This window comes from Numida meleagris, chromosome 3 (genome assembly GCF_002078875.1).
Source record: "Numida meleagris isolate 19003 breed g44 Domestic line chromosome 3, NumMel1.0, whole genome shotgun sequence".
NCBI classification, from domain to species: Eukaryota; Metazoa; Chordata; class Aves; order Galliformes; family Numididae; genus Numida; species Numida meleagris.
The window spans coordinates 48921247-48943145 of record NC_034411.1 but is presented as its reverse complement, the minus strand read 5'-3'; the positions used below and the strand labels follow the sequence as shown (position 1 = coordinate 48943145).

Genomic DNA, 21899 nt, shown 5'->3' with positions numbered 1-21899 from the left:
TCAACCTTGAAAAATTAAACACTCACTTTTGATTTCTGACTTGGTCATACTTTGGACCAGTGAAACATTCCTGTTTACTAGTAAGCTGTATAAACGCTGAGTAAACAAAGAGATGCATGTGATCAAAGACTATGGAAGTTTATCTTACACGTCAGTGCTAGAGTAGCTAAAGAAACATGCCTGGCAATTCTTTTGAGCAAACAGTACCATAATGTTCTTTAATAGTATTTACGGAAATAACCTCTCAAAGTGTAGAAATTTTAACTTGTATCATTAGAAAACACCAGCAGTATGTTTTGTCTTGAAGAGAACATTAAAATCAGGATAAAATATGACTCTTATAAGTGAAAATTCATTATTATTCATTATTTCATATTGTTAAGAGGAAAAGATTAATTTCATAAGTGATTAAAAGCAAAGCATACAGATTAACCTATGTTTTGCTTCACTAAGTATTTTGTGTTAAATAATATTTTAAAACAATCCACTTGAAGAACTTTGTAAGCTAATAACTGCAACAAAATACAATAATGAATTCAAAAATGAAGAGTCATTATTATCTTGCACGCTTAATTAGTTACATTTTATTGTATGAATTTTTTACTTAGGTCAGTTACTGCAGTTGTTGACCAAGTACATGAGGATGTGTTATTTCAATCTAGATAACAATGCTACAAGTTGCTCAAGTTATTCAGTTTTTTTCCCTCACACTGGTGGTTCATAGAACATAGAATGTTGTGAAAACCAACATACTGTTCACCACAAAATGTACAAAGGTAATTTCCATAGGCAAAAAGCTTATCTACTTTTCAGGTTTCTCATTCCTGTGTCAAAAGCCTGATATATTAGATTAGAGAGGAAGGGAATGTCAATGTTATCGGAAAATAAAAAGGATGGAAAAAGATAGCTGATTTCTGAAGATAAAATATTAAAGGTGAAGTGCAGCATGCCCAAAAAGACCCAGCCATGTTCACATCCATTGCCCAGGGAGCCCTGTAGCTACACGTGCCAGACACCTGGCACTCAAAGCCATCAATTGGGAACAGTTTCCTTAGGATCCCATGGTTTAAGACAAAGTATATATAGGTGCATATGTACAAATACATTTCTACATACATATATATCCATATATTCCTTTACACTACAACAAACACAGTCATGCAACCTTATATGCAGTTTCTTAATGACTCAGATGATCATTTCTGATCTCTCTTCCAGTATATGGAAGATATCAATTCACAAGAATTTTTCATGAATTACATCAAAACAGACAACTTAGGATTCATTTTTTTTTAAAATGAATCATAAACAGAGAAGAATTTAATTGTGGTATCCTTAATATCTGTAATTGAATTTGGAGTCAGAAATCTTTCCAGCTTTAGCTTTCCCTGATAACTTGCAGGACATTTTATTATTCGTCTGCTTAACTAAAGAGGTATCAGAAGCTACTAAACAACACAAAAAGCTTGAAAATGTGCAGCAGTAAAGCATAAAGGGTAGCTGCAGACGAAGTTCTATGGGAAAGGAAGCAAAGATTTTAATTCATGCAGGTGCCCCTTGCATAGCAATGCAATGTCCCACAGTTACACAAGTTCACACAGAAGAACAGAATCACACAGAATTACAGAATTTCAGGTTTTGGAAGGGACTTCAAGAGATTGAGTCCAACCTCCCCGCCTAAGCTTGTACCCTACAATACGTCAGACAGGTAGGAGGAGTCCAGATGGGTCTTGAATGTCTCCATAGAAGGAGACTCCACAACCTCTCTGGGCAACATATTCCAGTGCCCCAGTTTCAGGAATACAGCACACATACTTTTCTACTGCAACATTTTCATTACCTGTGCTTTATTAAGTTATACATTCAGTTTCATAGCAGCCACCATATGTCTACGTGAAGCCAGTCTTGCAAGAGTAATCGAAACACCTTGCCCATGTGCTGTAGGTTAACCTCAGGAGCCAGTGTAGCCCTGCAGAGCTGCTCTCTCAGTAGCCCCGGCAGGAAGAGAATCAGAACAGCAAAAATAAGAAAACTCATGCATTGAAATAAGGACAGGTTTATAAGAAAATAGAAGGGAAAAAAAAAAAAGAAAAACTAAAAATTAAGAAAAGCAATTTTTCACCACTAGTTTACCAAAGTCCAGTTCTTCCCCAAGCAATGACAGCCCTGGCAAACTTCCCCCTCCAGTTTTACTATTCAGCATGATACCATGTGGTATGGAATATCCCTTTGGATCATTTGGGGTCAGCTGTCCTGGTTCTGTCTCCTCACAGCTTCTTGTGCAAAGCCAGCCTCCTAACTGGCAGGGCAGCATGAGAAGCAGAGAAGTCCTTGGCTCTATGCAAGCACTGGTCTGACACAACTAAAGCATTGGTGTGGTATCAGCACTGTTTCCTCCACAAATTCAAAATGTAGCACCATATCAGCTACTATGAAGAAAATGAACTGTATCTCAGGCAAAACCAGTAAACAAGCATACAGATATTTGTACATTTAAGACCCTCATTTTCTGTCCTTGAACCCCATGCCACCACTCAGCCATGCAAACAAGTGTCCTTCTACTCCAAAGTTTTCTTTAGTTGGTGGCCACCTTGAAAGCTCTGTGAATATTTTGCAAGATTTGCTTAATTTTTACATTCCATTACACCTTTTTAAGATGCAAATAGTCTAAAACTCACAAGGTATTGAACAAGATCCTCAAGGCAGTGTCTGGACTTGCTGAATTTCAAAGGTGTCTAATTCTCAGAAAGATTGAATGTTTGAATGCTTTAAGATTTCCCTGTTTCAAGAGAAGTTGCTGATACACACTTCCTCTTTGTATCAGTCATCTCACAATTGTCAGCTTAGGTTTTATGAGGCTTAAGTGTCCCATACAAAAATTGGACCTTATTCCACAAGAGCTCCTTATTTAAATGGGATAAAACTTCTCCGAAGGCGCAATCCTAGCAGCCCACTGGTTCTCCCTAGGTGTCTTTATGCACTGCAGTATTATTGAGGATAATGAGTCAGGGAGGAGGAGAAAGATCACACAAAAAAAAGTGAAAATTTACTGCTATTAAGATAATATGTTCAGACTAAGTCATCTCAACTCTCTCTCAAGGTTAAGGTCAGAAAAAAGAAACATTTTAATTTTCAATTTTTCTCAAAAATCATGACTCTTCATGGAAATAAAAGGTTTCTGAAGGAAAGAAAACTACTCACCTTCACTCCTGGGGACAGGTTCTGCACCACCTGGTGTTTTATCTGGCATCTCAGCAGAGACAGGCTTAGTAAACCCTAATGGACATAAAATAAATTTCATCTCAATCAAAATCAGAACATTGCAGTTGGGCACTCCACTGCCCCATGCAGGATGAATTTTCAGATTTCATCATTTCCATGTTTAGATGTAAGATACGTAAATAAATAAAACTCCCTAGACTTTATCTACAATACTGTTCAGTAGAATGTAATGCGGATGTGAATAAATACAGTGGTATTTATTAATAGGTAAGCACAAAAGGACCTTTTCATAAATCACAATAGTAGACTGAAAGCACTAATTACATCTGGTAGATCTCAGTCTTTAAGCTTGGTTATTTCCACTCAGTCAAGAGAGAGTTTCTAGCTGGAAGTCTATGAACTGGGACAAAAGAGTTGCTTACACCCACGTGCTGCTGAAGTTAATGAATTTGCTGAACTTTCCTGTTTCTAGCACTGTTGACACAACAGAGCTGATTCCACATAGAATTTAGACGCTCGTCAGACACAAGGTTCTGGGAGACCTCCCAAACCCATCCTCCAGTAAAGCAGAGACTGAATAGTAATAAAAGATAAACATTTTATTTCCTGTGCAATTACTTTGCTCTCAAATTCATATGTCCAGTTTTGAATCCTATCACCGAAACTCGAATTAAAACATTTCTACACCAGCATCCAATAAAGGAATTGAGTTTACAATATGCAAACTATACCGAAAATGTAGGATTTCTTAAGCAATTTAAGTCACTATTAGAATTTCAGGTGTGCTAACCTATGCAATTATATTTGTCATACTTTATTCACGTATTTTTCAAAGTTTAGAGATACAGTAGACACATCTAAAGCTCTGATCCACTAACACATCCTAAGATTTCATTAGTTCAGCTAATTCATATTTAGCTGATAGGAACTCCACTGCATGTGACTTTCTACATCAGCCAGTTCATCTCTACTCAAGATAAAATCTCTCAGCTCTTTCTCAGGAATTACCGCTGATGAAGCAACTTTGTCCTTAACTCAGGTGCTCCATTTGCAGAACATGACACATACCAAACATTTGGACCTAGCCAAAAAGTTTTCTCTGCTCCCTAAAATTGATAGTGATAATGCTTACAGTATGTTAGATAATCCCTTCTAAAAGTCCTTGCACCCGAGTTCACAAATGACAGTGGGACAGTGTCACAAAGTGAATAAATGTGTATGTCCTCAACAGAGAATTGAGGTAACTATAAATATTTAACGGTCTCCAAAATTCCTTTATAAATTTGCTGAAAAAATGAAACATACACACCAAACGGTATTAAAAGAATAGTCTATTGCTCAAACAAATTCCTCCAAGTTAATTATCTGTGCTTATCGTCACTAAGCAGTCAGCTAGAATTAATACATCAACTAGCTCTAAAACTTGGCAAGCTCATCCAACCCTATATATTCAATGATGCAATACATATTTGTGAATATTGTATCACTTCATAATTCCACTCACTCAGTGATTGACTAGAAAAGATGCTAGAAACTAGTTAATCCTATGGTACATTTGAACTAAGAAATCACACCAATAACAACAGTGTGTATCTAATTCTGTGATTCATTTCAAACTAAAATAAATGGTTTCTATAAAATCTACATTTTAAATAAATTGTTTTGTATTGCAAATTCAGGGTGCTGCGTGTTTAAAATAATAAAACATGGATATTTGTGTATTTGTTTTCTGTTTTTTTTTTATTGTTTTGGGTTGCGTAGAATTAACGTAAATATGCAAGTAGATTTCACCATGAAAATGCTCAGAGAGTAACTTACTGACAGATTAATGACATAAAAGTGGCAATAACTTATTTTTTCTGGCCTGTTCTGCCCCAGCTTTTATTTATGCAAGTACAAGCTTCCTTGCCTAATGTAGGCCAACATTTTCTTCTACCCAATTTTGTGAAGAAGTTATCCCCTTGCTTTTTTGTCATCCAAGGTCAGTATCAGAAAGATTTACTCTTAAAGTAGGACACCTACCAACACTCACTCATCATGAATTTAATGGAGTGCCTGTGTTCATCTCTCTGTCAAGCACGACCTATCATTTCCTGCACAAAATCCAACAGGGTTCAAATGGGCACTGAATGATCTTGGCATTTTCAGCAACAGAACGGTAAATTGAAAGCAGGATCATTTAATTACTGCACACAAAGGGTATTAATTGAACAGGCTCAGACTTCCCATAGTTACAGTAGTGCTCTGCTTCAAAAATTTATTCAGACAATATGAGGAAATTTGAAAATTCCTATCCCACAAATTGCTCTTCACAGATTTTCCAGTTTAGCAATTCTGCACTACAATAAGATATAGCAAGTATATACCACATTGAAGAAAGTCAGTTGTGTTCCTCAAAAAACACATCTTCAGAATATCATCTAGAAACACTTCACTATCTGTAATGGTTTTCAGCAAAGAAACGGCCTAGGAAATGTGTTGCCATTCCCCGTTTTTTTCTAAATTGCACAGGAGATTAGGAACATCAAAACAGTTCAATGGCATGCAGACTTGACACTACCAGCATGGTCTTCAGCATTATCCTATAGCATTGTGAGTAATTTTTCAAGTTCCATCTGTAAAGTGAAGTCAATTATGTGACACAGAACAGTATTTTAAGAGAATTCATTAAAAACATGGAAATTACGTATTTTACAATCTAAAAAATCTGTTTTCCTTCCTTTCTCTATCATTAATGCAAATTGTTTCCATACTGTAGCTAGAAATTGCAAAATATACTAAACTGGAAAATCCACAGTTTTTTTTCCCTTATGAGAAAAAGGACAACTTCATCACTCCTAGCCATTTTAACAAGTAACCAAGTTTTCTCTTCACATAATGCAGATGAACGTATTTCCTTTAAGGTTTGTTTTGCTTTTGTTTTATTCTCTGAGAGGTATAGTAAATCTATTGGAAGGAAGAAATTTAAAGAAACACAGAACTCTGCCCCCTTTTCCTGTAACATGCCAAGTTTCAATGACTCAAAAACCATATGTTTATAAATAAATCAGTAAAGGAATAATGAAGTTCATCATTTTAATCTAGGAAGGAAATCTTTGATAAATAGTATTCATCAGCAGAAATGTAAGTTTCTCCTTTCACAATAGGGCTATGTAGGGCTGATGTAAAAATGCAGCAGAGAAGCACCACTTGGAGTAAAAACTTCCTAGCAAGATGTAAAAGAATGCACATAATTCTTTTGCTCTTGCCAAACAATCAAGCTCCATTTATTCAAATAGCTTTATTGCAAACTTTGGGTTATTATTACTGGTACTACTGATTTCAGGACCAATCATATGAAGGACCATAAAAACCATTTCTGTTAGATCCTTCCAAAAATTCTTAATATAATTATCAACACATCTTTAAATTGTCTCTGCACCTTTGGCCCAGCTATTCCCATCATCCACGAGGTACTTGGTGCTTTTGCCTAAGCAGTTTTTCCACAGAGCATCCCAGAAAGAGAACTTGAAATATGTACGTATTCAGAACTTATGAATAAACACAGCCCTACCATTTACATTTCTTAATTAGGCAAATCTTTTAAGAGTAACCAAAAATATTCAGACGTATGACCATGCATTTTCACAGGCCATAATCATCCAGGGCCACCCAAATAGGCATATTGGGAGGTCCTAATTCAAGAGATTCGTTGTTCCTTTTAGTAGATTGGTTTGCTTTTAAAATCCTTCTTTTAAAAAATGACTTTTTTTTTAATTTTGATTTTATGAAAAATATAAGACTTTATTCCCTTTAAACACAGAGTCAAAATCAATAACATGTAATAACCAAATTCATGAGAAAATGTTCAAATTTATAGAACACAACTGATAGTAAAATATTTCAAAAAAATGCATGCTGTGGAAAAATACGCAATACCTGTACTTCACAGACAAGTACAGTCCTGGTCTCTTAAACTGACCATGCCTTGCCAAAAATATATAAGTATAATATTTCCTAGCTATTGAAAATAACTATAAACTGAAGTACTGAATTTTTAAATTTCATGGAGTAATTCTCACTAGAGACAAGATTTCTGTTCTATTTTTGCTCTCTTAGCAACTTACTGCTGTACTCTAAAAAATTGTCAAGCATCTTGAAAGATACTATTGCTGATCACAACATTATTTGCAGTGGTATGAATGGAACCCAAATATGTATTTGTGTTGAACAACTAACATCACCAACCAAAATCTAACCAGAACCTCCTCCTTTGTGTCACATCACTAGCCTCTATGCTGCATCTGTTCCAAAGATCTGGAAGTGATCACATTCAAAGAAGCTGATTGGATTTCTTCGAAACCTTTCAACACTCAGAGCCTTAAATAGGCAATGCATTTCTTTCCAGTCTTCCAGAGGCACAACCAGCATTACTAATATTAAGACCTGCTCCTGCTGTAGCCGCTTTATTCATGATCAGCAGGGGTATTCCTTTAAAATATCGTCTTTTATTTTCAGATGTAGCATTTCATAGATTAAACAGCCACAAATACAGATTAATACATGTGAAACAGCAGAATTCCTGTTGTTCCATATTACACACAACACTGTAAATAGTAAAACCATCTGCTCTTTTATTTTTAAGTAACATTTGGATGAATTCTTCCTGCAACAACTTTAAAAAAAAAGTGTAAGACTAGCTTGGGACAAAGGGACTATTTGTAGTTTTCTTGATGCAAAATATTCTGCAAATTAACAAGAAAGTTCAGATGTCCACACACAGCCTGCACAGAGTGATACACTTCTCAGGTGGATGTGTTTCTGAGAGCTGTATCACTCGGATGACCAAAAACAGCACTCCGAAAGTCACAGGCTACAGGACGAACTCCAGATTCCAAGGAAAGCTATTGCAAAAATCTCACCCACAGTAGTGCAACCAGAACTTGACATTTTGCTGTTAAAGGCTGCATACGTCTTTGTTAGAGAATAAGAACATCCGTCCTAGATACAGTTTTTAGCAATTTGTTTGCCTTCAAATTCCCTTCTGGACCAGAAGCATTACTGCTCTGAAACCCATGAGAATAGCTTTGATCCAAGGTCACATAAACCATGAAAGCTAGATCGCATGCGAACACTAACACAGTTCTTTCACATGAACCAAGAGATGACACTGAAAGAAACTCTAAATATCATGGAAAGAAAGGACAGAAATTATGAGGACACTGCATGCCATTAAGCCTTGCTGATGTGCCTATGCACCATCATCACTCAATCTTTCTAAGAAACATAGCAGTACTTGTTTAAGATTAAAGTGTTGTTTCAAGTTAGCATTTAGTTCTTCAAAACTGCACAGAATTCTAATGGCTCCTTTCATTCCCTTCCAGCAGAGCTCTGGATGTGGGTGTGAGTTACTGCTTCCCTTCTCCTACAGTTCTCTCCCACAAAAATCTCTCAGCCTTTTTTTCCCCTGCATCAAAACACACACTGAAGCATTCCAAGCCCTATTTTGTGGCTGAGGAGAAGGGGATAAGATGTCCCACAGCCAAAGCAGGTCTCCCTAGCACCTCATTTCCCACAAAAAAAAAGGCTGCAAGAGTGACACTACAGCAACTGTACCAAGAGATGAGCTGGTTTGAACAAAATCATCTGAACTACACTGACTAGAAGGAACAAAACTTTCTTTGCATCTCATTTGCCCTATCAGTGAAAGTCATGGCAACATAACCTCTCCTCCACCTTTGTTCAAAACGGCACAAGGCTACAGCGTTCTCTGCCTAGTTTCTGGAGTCAATTGTTCAAACTGCAGCTGCAGCCAAAAATACCCAACTCTTTCCCCTCAAGCAAAGACCAAATCACAGAATTCCCCTTGTCACTTTCATTTTGGTTTGCTGTAATTCACTGGTTTTGAATCTGAAAAGCATCACAAACGTTCCAGCAAAAGGAATGAGCTGGTTGGCTCCTCTGCGGTTTAACTGCTACACATACATCTTCCTCCTCCAGCCTCTCCTGCAGCTCTGAATCCATTTCGAGTCCTGCCCCAAGACTTGGCAATGGTTTTTCAAACCCACTAAAAGATCGAGTTTAGCAACTAATCATTGTGTTTCACTTTACTAATCAAGAGAGCAAATTTTTGCAAAGTATCAGAGGATATGAGGTCTAGGAGGGAACATGACACGGAATCTTCTCCTTCAAACTTTGTACAGAATGAATTTCTTGAAGAGACATTTGGTTGGTGTCCCAACACGATGTGAGACTCCTTACTTAACACCACCATATGCTGCTGCCTTGCCAAGGGAAACAAAGAGGAAGCCTTCTCTGCAGGGACTTCTGTGGGATCAAAACCTCCACTGACATTCCATCAAATAACCTGTACACTCCCAAATGCCAGTGTGGAGTGTCAGTTCAAAGCCTAAGCAGAAAGATACAAGGTTTTAACGGTGAAATACATGTATTTACTTCTGATATGTTGACTCTGCAGAGAGCATAGCCATTTAGAAACTCAGCAGAAGCAGCAGTTTTCTAACTCAAGTCATTTTAGTGCAGATTATACGAAATTATTTTAGTATAATTAACCACTATCATTTTTATCTTGTAAAGATAATCTGTTAGTAAGTATTCCTGAAAATATCACCTTCTGAACATGTAACCTTGCTTAGAGATCAGACCTATGCTGCCTGTAATCATGTCATACCCCAGCAAACTGATAGAAAAAAAAAAAAAAACCCTAATACCTCTCCTGTGGTGACGCAAAGTTCTGATAGCACATTCCCATCTGGTTTCCTAACACCACCTGTACCAGCAAAGCTCCCACAGGTGGCACTAGCTACTGCTTACAGTGAAAAAAACAAACCAAGTTTGTGCAGCTGAAACTGCCTGTCCCTTCTGGTCAGCATGCCAAGCAAGTGCTACAAATCCCTACAGCTTTCTGGTGTCTGATTTGTCCTGCTAAGTGCTTAAGTCTGGATCTGAGTTTAGATAGCCTACTAGCTGAGCCATTCTATCACCTTTTGTTTATTTCAAAACTTTCTATCATCAGAATAAACTAGAATTCTATTCTAAGAACTCTATATTTTTTCAAAATACATAAACACACCTTACTTCTCTCATACATTTGTACAGTGAAATTAATCTCAGCAGCCCTCCTTGGTCTTGAGAAAAGTTAAAAAAAAAAAAAACCATACAAACAAGCAAAATCACATTTTACTTGTGCACATAGTCCGACACAACGGACACCTTCTTTTGAAGGTGAGCTTGAGAAAATAGACAGACTTGAGTGAGATAGCTTAGCACAGGGCGTTCCTGAAACACACTCTGAAGGAAAAAATGAAAACCAGGACAAAGATGTCAGCCACAAAATATTTACAGAGTTATAGAGAAACCCTAACACAGGCCATACAAGCAGAGTCAGTAGCAAGACATAGCTACCAACTACTACTATCACTTACTCAAAGAAATCTGCTCTTCAGTGCCATCTGCCCTCCTTGTAAGGTGCACTTTCTCATAAGAAAAGTTTCAAAAACAACTACAGATGCACAAGGTCTCTGTTTCCAAAGGAAAATAAAAAAAAAGAAAAGAGGAAAAAAAAATACACAACCAGTAAAGCAATCACAAAAAAACCTCCTTCCATAGCTGGATAAGAACCTGTCAAATTCCAGCAATAATACAAGTTGCTTTATAGCGCTCATGGTTATGGAAAAGCACCTGAAGGGAAAGAATTTCAGCAGCACTGATCTCAGAGTTGCACAAATTCCTTTTCAAAGCCCTGAACTTCATACAATGGGAGAGGTGCTGATTTGGCTAATACCTGATACCTGCTTTCACAGGCTTTAAGTCTGCTGCAAATTGCTTTTCTGTTATGGAAGTTGTGTGGTAGCACTTAAGGCGCTTCTCTTTTTGCTTGATCCCTATGCTTAGGATATCGCTATGTTCTGTCCTGGAAAAGACCACTGTTGTGCAAATTCATCATTCCGCTGCACATTTAACTAGAGGAGGAAATGAAATGAAAACAAGCTGCAAGGAATAAAAGGTGCTGTTGCAACACAAAGAATGCAATCTCAGCAAGAAAGTTAAATGACAATGAATGCAAGGTATACACAAAACATTAAATGAACTCAAACCCATTCCTATGTGCAGATTCAAACACATCTGAAGAATTTTGTTCTCACATAGTAACATACTCAACATGTCTGCATGCCTTTCACATTATGGCACTTCATTTTCATATATCCATTTCTGCTCCAGAGCATTTCTTGACAACCAGCTAGAGCTCACTAACATTGTCACACTTACTATATAGAAAAAGGCAAGCAACATTGCTGTCACCTTGGTGAGGACATCTGACTGTGCATACTATTTAGGGTAGCCTCTCCTGAAATCATAGAATTATGATAATAACTAAAGTTTTTCTGGGTTTGTTTATTTTATTGTGTCTTATATGAAGGCTTCATAGCCCTCTTAAAGAGAAGTTCTTTGATATTTTTAAGGTCAGTAGAAAAGATAATATCTATGAGACAAATAAAATTCGTAACTATTTTCATTCTGAGTACGGCCAGAGTCAAAACACTGAGACAGGGAACAAAGTCTCCCTAAACTAGTAAAACCTTGAAACCGCAGTTGCAGACAGTTTAAGAAATAGAGAGGGTGCATCCAAAAGTAAATCCTCAAATCCTACTAAATATCTCAATGCATTATGAGAATATAAATAGAGATGCATCCATTTTAGAGCCATCTATTTTAGGGGTCTCTTCTCTCCACTCCACTCCAACTTACTGAAAGTCTCCCAGAAAGAAAGGTAGGGAAAAATAGAAACCAAACTAAAATGCCAACTGTACCAAACTAAAATCACAACTTATGTGATTTATCTTATGCATACATTTTTCAAGGAGCAGTTTTCTTTAGTTTTGCTAGTAATAGTGATTAGTATGCAACAACTCTAATTATGCTGTTTTACCTCTTAAATAAAATGCTTGTAATATATTTGGCTTCACTATATAGTTTTGAAGAAATAACTTTGTACATTGTTGTACGGGGGAAAAAAAGACAGCACAAAGCAAAACTTCCAAAGTAGATCATACTTAGAAAAAGACAAAATGTCAGCACTGTCCTGAATGTTCATCCACTTTGTAATAAGTAAACAAGAAGAAAAGATATTTTTCCCCTCATCTGTAAACTGTTCTGGAAAGCTAGACCAAAAAAAATAAAAACTAGAATGTTTGGTTTGGCATTGCTGGCTCTTATTCACAAAAGGGAAGCCTACTTAAAGCCATGATAATGAATAACTATCACTTACACTTGGATCCTTCACTGAGTTATTTTCTCTCCTTAAGAAACGTTGACTCCATTATATTTGCAGGGAAAGGAATGGATACAATTTGACTCACTGTCAGGAAAAGGGCTCCTTGAAAGCCAGTTGCGAGTTTCCTGCAATTGCAATGGACTTGTATGACTGAGCGTAGTATTACTGATGAGTTGGGAGATGGGCTTTAAAATTATTAGAAAAAGAATCCAAGCTGGCTTTTCACAAAAGTGTCATTTGAGCTGCTAGTCAAAGTACAGTCGCACATAACAAAGTTACTTGCATGTATGTACCCTGTAAAACATGTTTTTCTCCTTACAGCCATCAGAAAAAGACCATTCAACTTTTTGCATGGAGTAAAGTGTGATTAATGGAAACGTCTGGGGTTTTGTTTTCATCACAGAGTACACGAAATTAGGAAAACAAGGGCACAAAGGCCGTAAAACATTCAACGGATAAAGCTTTCTCAACCCTGACATGTTCCAGCTATCCAAGTGCTGCTGCTGGCTGCCTTCCAGCCCTGGTGATGGAGGTCGGTGGTAGGACCGCTGCATGCTTCTTCAACTTCTCCTTCTCCCTGCTGCATAGGCATGTAAGTCTGGGTGTACATACTTATTTATATGCACACTGCATACACATGGAAATATGCGGAAATTAGTAAAAGATAAACTAACAGCACTGCGCACACTCACTTATAAGTTGTCAGAACGAGTGGCCTCATAACTCAGATTGGGACATTTCCTGTAAAAACACTACATTATTTATCAAAACTCGCCAGAGCACAACTGTTGAAGTGTGACTTGCAAATAATATATTTTCTGGAGCCAAATTTTGCAGTTATCTACAGAGCACTTGGACCAATTGTTACAGTTAGCCAAGGCCCTCTCTCCGTATATGTAAGCTTTGAATATCATATCCCCAGGTCAGCAGGGGAAACTATATATTTTAAAACTACATTCATGTTTAATCTCTGGCTAATTACAATTTTGTATATACATAAATACATGTATGTACATATATATCAATTCATGCTTGTATACATTCACCATGAAGAATATGTAATATTAAGTCAAATATGACAAGAAAGAGAAAGGAGATTTCTCTCGCTAATTATCGTCTCAAGTAGTGCCTAAGAGACTAACAGTGGCGAGAGGAAAACTGCACACAGCAACCACCTTCAACCTGCCGTAATTTGCAAAGGAGTCTGAGTGACCATTTTAAAAGAACAAGTTGAGACACAGCTTGAACTGCTTCTAAGTAATTTGCAGCAACTGCGGACAGTCTGAGCCACTGCGCATTTTGACAGGACTTCCATTCACCTTCTCTGACTGAAACAAATACTTTCACTAGCTTTCAAACATAGTGACAAAGAAATACCTATTATGAATTAAAATAATAGTTGTCTGATATTACTTCATGGACAGATCATAAAAGAGTATACAAGTGTTAAGTCTTTCAGAGATTTGTAAAGTTTTTTGAAGCAACAGCCTTCACAGCTGGTGCCAGGTGATGTTATTTTGGTGAAATGCATATTGCTTTGCAGTTTTCCATTAGATAAGAGAAAAATCACCCCAAATCTTCTCATTCTTTATATTTAAAATTATCTGAGGTATAGAGATCATCAGGAAATGTTTTTGGATACAGCTTACTAAGTGGTAGTCAGTAACGGATTTCCACCAGTGTTACCTTATGTTTTTAGAAGTGTTGGAAGATGCTAAGACTACATGTCTTTTTCAAATTTTCTATTCGAAGTGAGTCTGTTTATAATAGGAGTCCTAGTTATCTTCTCTTCACTCCAAAATAGCTCACATCAGTGCTGAAGATCGCTTTTCTTAGCTTTCCATTTTAACCACACTGAAGAGCGAAGCTTTTTATGCCACTAGTAGAGAATCAGAAACCAATCACACACTGAACAGTCAGCTTTCCTTGCTTCTGTTGTGTTGCCAAAACTGCCATCACTGACACAGGGGCGTTTCTCTTTGTACGTTTTCACATCCAGGGAAGTTTTGAGAGTGAAAGACGCATCACATTCATAAGTAAACAGCATGAGGAGAGAGCAATCAAGTATTTCATTTCTATCCTCAGAAACAGAAGATCATGAAAAAGAGCAACTAGCTACACAAAGGAATTCAATTTTCCTTAAATAAGCTAAAACCAATATAATTCTCAAAATCACATCAAAAAGTTTCAAAGATATGTAAATATTTTGTACTGTATTAGAAGTGTGGAGGGATACAAGTAAGTTAATGTCAACAAATCACTGTACTGTACTGTATCAAATCCTACAGCAAAGCCAGCAATAAGAAACTATCACACATACTTCTTTCATATTGAGGCATTTTTATGACACGTGTATCAATAGTGCGGTTCTAGAGAGAAATAAAATCCATGACTTACATTGTTCATTTGATTGAGTACTGGAAATCAATACAAATAAGGACAGGGGGAGGGAGGAGTTGGAGGGAATCTCTGAACAGTCTTGACTGAACTAAATATTCAAGGGGATGTTACTCATTTCAGTATCAAGAACTTCAGCCAATTTCCAAAGCCTTTTGAATTCTCCAAGCTAAGCCCAATGAATTCAGATGAAAGTTCCTTTTCTTCCACTTTTTAAGGGAAGAAATAGCTTAGGTGAACCTTTTGCAGAACAGCCTCCTGTATTCAGTGATGGAGGAACAAATCTGAAGCACTGCCAAGATATACAACTAAGTATGTAAACATTTATAAGCCTTAATGTTTTATTCAAATATTAAGTACTGATTTGCTGAAGCAAAAACACAAATGTGTTCCAATAAATGCTATTTTAAGTTAAGTAATTCAGTCTTCGGTACATAAAAATCCCCATTCCTCTACTCTTGCTGTCTATTCCACATTCTGCACTCTGAAGGATGCCAGCACACAAAGTGCATACTAATGACCCCAAGTTTCAGCTGGATCCAGCAAGAGGAACAGCTAAGCAAGACTGGCATCTGGGCTCCCAGATGATGTCAGCATATTCAGTGGGGCAAAATTTAAAAAGAAAAAAAAGAAGAGAAGAGACTGTTGTATTTCAAAATTTCAAATGCACAAAGGGCTGCGTATATTACCAGAAAAAGCAGGAAGCCATTCTACCTCACAAGGAAATGAGTTTATGCAGCCCAGAAGCCTTACTGCATTTAAGCAGAAGGAGCAGGTGGAGAGAGAAGCATTTGTTCCACTAGATCTGACTGCAGTCAGTCAACGTCCATCTCATCCCCATCTTCTCCTTCTCCCTGCTACCACCCCTCAGCCTGTGTAGCGGTTCCAGGACTACCACCAAACTGCCAGCACTTTTTGTCAAATGAGGGTTCTCATTCCCCTCTAAGTGCCGACCTGTCACGGCACGTCAATCAAGCTATCACCATGCCAGTTTCAAATTCTGCTATTTATAAATTTTTTCTTCTCCTTGGTCCCTACCTCCCCTGTTTTTTTCCCAGCTCACTTGCAGGGAAAGGATGTTTCAAGACATCACCTCAGGGAGCACGTGAGTCTGAGATTTGGGCAGTCCCTCTGACACTATAATGCTAGCATGAAATGGAAAGCAGACCCTTAATGGAAGTGAGATTTTTGTGGTTTGGATTTTGTTGTTGTTGTTCGCTTAACTCCAACTCCTGCATAGTTTTAGCAAAGGCTGCTACAATTAGGGAAGAATCTGCAAGACACCGTAAGTATTACAAAAGTAAGACCAAACATTTCAAAATTGGTTAGTCACTTTGAAATCTGCACTAATTTATGGAAAACAGGAGTCCGACATGCTTCAAAAAAATCATTTCAGTTCAGGTTGAAGTCACTACCAAGTTCCAAAATTACTAGTAATTTCTGGAAATTTTGAAAACTTTCGATCTAAACCTAAGAAATGTTTTATCTATTTTAAAGTAGGTACCTACATGATACTTCCGTCCAGTCATCCTTATTAATTGGTTTTATTCTCAGCACAGGTATGAGATAAAACAAGCAAAGACAAAGAACAAGATTTGGGTTATGTAAGCCCCAGAGGTTTATAGTAACATAACTTTTATAATGCTTCTAGAGCTATTTTGTCTATTCCCAAAATTAGCTGAGGGTAAAATGTACACACAGTTCAGGTATTTAATTTATTTATTATAAATTAATATTACTGGTTAAATCATATCACTTGTAACTACCAACTTCATATCTCTTGATAACTTTTGAAATTTGATTTTGGGCTCTGCTAAAACCATTCTGGTTCATGAGAGCAGCAGCAACCTCTGTGTGTGATCTTCTATGTCCTTTGGTACCCTGCTCTGCTTCTGGTAACAAAAAGCTGCTAGCGTTGCTGCAAAGGCAGTATTTTTCCTCTCCCCTCAGGTATTAGCAGCTCTCCAGCAAAGTAGTAAAAAGAAGGCTGAAATGACGTTACTTACAAAGTCAGAAGGATATCCACAGACTCTGACGGCTTCCTTAGAAGCCACGAGCATTATACGTATGTTAAAATATTTGAGCTGGGAAGACTAATTTCAGGGTATTTGTGTATTTTGTACGCATCTTATTTCTAAGTGTGAGCCTGGTACTGTAGGCTGCAAGGAAAATCCTATATCCAAATAGCACAAGTTAAGTGCTAATTCTTTATATAGGGTATGAAATATACTTTGTCAGTTTCCCATCTTTTAATTCAGCCTATCAAAACACTAGCAGATACTGGCATCTCCAAAACATCTATCATGAGCAACATCTTTAAAAATACAAGTTAGCAATCCTAGATTAATGCAAGATAACCATCAAGGCAAAATGATTTGTTTTCTTTTACTGATAAAGATCAACTGCAGGAAGTACAATACTATAGAGATATTACAATATTTACATTATGCCTATTTATAAATATGTAAATTTATACTTACGTTATGCTTTCCACATATACAGAATTAAGTATAATTTTTTCTATCAGTAGTGCCAATTTCATTTTAAGGAAAAGCCCCAACTACTTATCTCATTTCCAGCAAGCACACAACAGGATCATATCATTCATCTCTGAAAAGTAATATCCAAGGAACCAGGGAAGGAAACTGTTCATGCAGGGGAATTTCATGCCTCCCTCACATATACAGTTATTTACACTAAAGAATTTGCTCAAGTATCTATATCCTTGCACCTGATAAGGGTACAGATAAGACAAACTATGGTTTAACAATATCAAGAAATGTACACTACTCTCAGTGTTGAAAGGCTGTAAAAAAACTTTATGACAGTTACAACTTCAGGCATTCAAACTACATTTGGGGTTGCAACCTAGGTGCATGGAATGATTAAAAACAAAGATTTGGGGACTCATTTGATTATCGCGCGTACTACATGGCACCACGGCAAATCAAGCGCTTGTGTGGGGCTCCTCTAGTCCTAGAATGGCAAACATCTTGGTTTTACGACACTATTTCCTCCTGAGGGCAGAGGGAAATCCATTTCTCAGGACTGGAGAATAACTGGAAAACAGAAAATAACACTGAATGATAAATTTGCTTGCTAAAATTCTCTTATTTTTGGCAAAGCAGTCAGGCTCACTCCAGCAGCAGAGCAGAAAACTTCCACCTCTATGCTACTCAAGGTAAGTCTGAGGCCAGTAGAACTACCACTACTGATTCGAGAAAAAACAACAAACACTACAAACACTACAAAGTCGAGGAAGACAGACTGCTCGCAAAAAGATTATCTGAATTTTATGCTTTCGTCCAGCTTTTATTTTTTCTATGTATAGTAGCAATATGGATATTATGGATGGCACCAGTGTGTTACCACAGTTGAAGCACCTCTTGAAGTCTGCTGGACATGAATAGTGCAGCAGATGGTCATTACTGCAGACTCCCCTCCCTTGATCATCACTAATTTAGAAGCAAACTAATTTAAATGAGCTACTGCCAAGTCATAAAGAACTCACTGTCCTACCCAAATTAACAACTTTACATCTTGTGTTACCAGATGCGCTTCAGAGAGACAATAAATTTTTAAATTATAATGTCCTATTTAAAGTCCACTGTAATATCATTTCTCATAAACGGTGCACAAGGCAAATTTTAAAAGCATGAAGTTACTCTCAAAGCGAACACAGAAAGCTCTGATTGAAGTTGTATGTTAGATTCTACAGAGATCTGGTACAAATGTCTTCTACTATCCTCTAACCCATCTGACAAAAAGCTCTATTCAGAGACTAGAAGTGGCACACAGCCTTTTGAAGGCTTCACTTCACCCCTGAAGATTAATATACCCTCTGCATTAGTACATTCAACAAAAAGGCAAGCAGTTATGGTGCCCATGACATAAGCAATGCATCTTAGACCTAAAAAAGACTGGGGCTTTTCAGCCTAGAGAAGGCTCCAGGGAAACCTCATAGCAGCCTTCCAGTACCTGAAGGGGTCCTACAGGAAAGCTGGGGAGGGACTTTTTATAAGGGCATGTAGTGACGGGATGAGGGGAAATGGCTTCAAACTGCAAGAGGGTAGATTTAGACTAGATATTAGGAAGAAATTCTGTACTGTGAGGGTGGTGAGACACTGGAACAGGTTTCTCAGTGAAGTCGTGAATGCCCCCTCCTTGGAAGCACTCACATGGGTGAATGGGTGCTTGGAGTGGGTGGATGGGGCTTTGAGCAACCTGCTCTAGAGGGAGGCGTCCCTGCCCATAGCAGGATCATCTCAAAGGTCTCTTCCAATCCAAACCATTCTATGATTCTATGATATGATTCTAAAATAATACTATTAATAATAAAGGAACAAATCAAATTCATAAGAATTTGGAGTAGATCTTAACTTTATTGATAAGTCATCAGTTATAGGGTTAACACATGTCAAGTGGGAAACAGAAGGGAATAGTGAATCATTTGTCATGACTCCAGTCATCTCACGAGAGTATTTTTTTTTTCCAAGACAGACTATTTCTACGTAGAAGAAACAAATATAATAACTATGAGTTCAGATACTTTCTATTTAACCTTGAAAACAGGACTAGAAGTCACATCTCCAATAGTCTTTGTCCTCCACTTGATCATGGAAGACAGAGATGATCAAATACAAAATATACTATATTTACTAGGCAACTTCATGTTTCTAAATTATTATTATATACTAATCATAATACCCAGGCTGGATTTAACCTTGTGTCTGAAATATTTGTGGGGGCAACAAATACACTCTCAGGAGGTAACAAGGGAGTGAAGAAAAAGAAATGTGTTATTCAAAAAAAAAAAAAAAGAAGAAGGAAAAAGAAGAAAGAAAGGGAAAACACAGTCAGACTCTATTCTGGTATTATTTTGAATTACAAAAGAAACTCATGAATAGAAAACCAAACAGCATTTCATATAGTGTACTTATGCTATTCCAGCTAAGTATGCAAAGTAGGATTTTTTTCCCATGTATTAAACATTTTTTTTAAAAATCCCTACAAAATGTAACTAATGTAAATATTTACTTTTACAAAGGGTCAAGTGGACAAAATGTAATTCTCCCAGAAGGAAACCAGATGTTCAGTATCTTCAAAGTAATGTCTGTGCTGATAACAGCAGTAGCTAATCTTTCTTTCAGGGTTGAAGTTCATGCTGCAGTTTCTTTTACTGAACAGCTATGAATCACAATGCGCTGGTGAGTTATCAGCCCCAAAGAAAAAGTATTTTTGGAAGGATTTTGTTTTAAGTGTGTAGTCATCAACGTTCAAACCGAAGAGCTTTCTTTGAGCATTCTGTAGAACAATCTGAAGCCCTGCTACAAGTCACCTACTGCATCCTCACCTCAGGATGAAAGATGTCACAACCATTCCCAAAGCTGGGATTCCATAATATAACCATTTTAGCTAACCTCTATATAGCAAATGGAATATACTAAGTCTCACAAATAGTCAAAAGTTTATTTTGAGAGACAATTCTACACACTGCACTAAGCACTGCTATGATTCTTAAAACTTACCATAAACATTAACACTGTCCCTTGAACAGAATTTATTAAAAAAAAAAACAAAACTGAGCACATACAGATTTGCATGGGGTTTTCCTGTATTACTTGGCTAGTGCCATGACTAATATTTAGCTACAACATAATGCTTGCCAACAGATGCAAGATAAGTCCGAAATCCTGTGGGGATAGGCTACGTGCTTGAAAGTCTTTGGAGGCATGAACAACGGCTCTGTATATCTCATTCAGAAAGCAAAAGGATTATTTAATTGCTTAAATTACCCTTAGACAAGCCTATCAAAAACAAAGAAAACACCATTGCATCCCCCTCCAAAAAAAAAAAAACAACCCACAAAGACTAAATTTACTACAAGGAAGATGGAAAGACAGAAAGATGGAAAGACAGACAGATTCAAAATTTTTATGGCATTTGTTTTTCAGGAAACCTGAAAACATTGATTTTATGAAATGTGTTCTGAATATCACCAAAAATTTCCTCAGAAGTTCATACAAGTGCATTTGGCTGGAACAGATATAATAATGCTTTCTAAAACAACAACCATTCACACTTACAGGAAAAAGCAAGCGATGACAGAAGTTTAACCTTAGCTATGCTGGACCACTATGCAGTTAATTACTCTGCACAGTCTGCGAGTTTAGAGTGCAGGTGGAAATAGTATCCAAGGAGGGGATCACACTGATACCTGTTCTGCCAACACCATAAGTGCATATGTACCTCTAGGCCATAATTGCAGCCTGATTGATTTATGGCATCATTAACTATGTTGATGTTCATCTACAGCACTGTTTATTCTTGCTCGCTTTTCTGATCCCTAGTGGACATGTGCACCTGTTATTTGAAAAACCTTCTTAGCTCTAAAAAGGCCATAAGCCTCCAGCTAAAATGCATCTTAGGCATACAAAGTCGTACATTTCAACACCCTCACTGTTAAGTGATGGAGATCCTCAAGAGGAAAGGGGCAAAGAAGATCTTGATATGTCAAATGGCAAGAAAGGACTGGGAAAAAAGATACACACACACATCGGGGGGGGGAGCAATTTTAGCAGGCACACAGCAGAAACTCCAAAGAAAGAGGGCAGCACTACCCAGCGCACTAGTTCCAGTTAATCAGCTCCATCCAAACTCAGCATAAATATTGACTGTTTAAGTACCAGAATATTAAGCCTGTGTAAAAACAGAGTACTGGCACCTTGCTTACAAGAAATGCTTCAATTAATCATAATAAAAAGCAAAAGAAAGAAACAAAGGAAAACAAAGCAGTATGAACTCTGATTTACAGAGCTCTTTCAATCAACAGCTTTCTCACGCACTTCATGAGAGGACAGAGAGCAAAACGGTTTCCTGCAGACACAATCAGAAGGCTTGCACAGAGAGCATCCCAATTCCACTCACTTCTTTATGATGTAATAACCATTTTAAGTGCCTACCATGCAGGGATTACACCATGAAGACAGAACTCGTTACCTATCCA

General features: G+C 37.3%; 1 protein-coding gene across 4 annotated transcripts in view; it reads right to left on the bottom strand.

Moving 5' to 3' along the window:
* Window positions 1-21899, bottom strand: part of PLEKHG1 (pleckstrin homology and RhoGEF domain containing G1) — a 135447-nt gene that overhangs the window by 93795 nt on the left and 19753 nt on the right. For 3 of the 4 annotated variants that reach the window (XM_021390175.1, XM_021390176.1, XM_021390174.1), the window contains exon 3: window positions 3202-3276. The exons of the other annotated variant lie outside the window; for it this stretch is intronic. In XM_021390175.1, the coding sequence (XP_021245850.1) occupies window positions 3202-3250 (49 nt within the window). In that variant the 5' untranslated portion in view covers window positions 3251-3276. The remainder of the gene's footprint in view (window positions 1-3201; window positions 3277-21899) is intronic. 4 annotated transcript variants of the gene reach the window in all.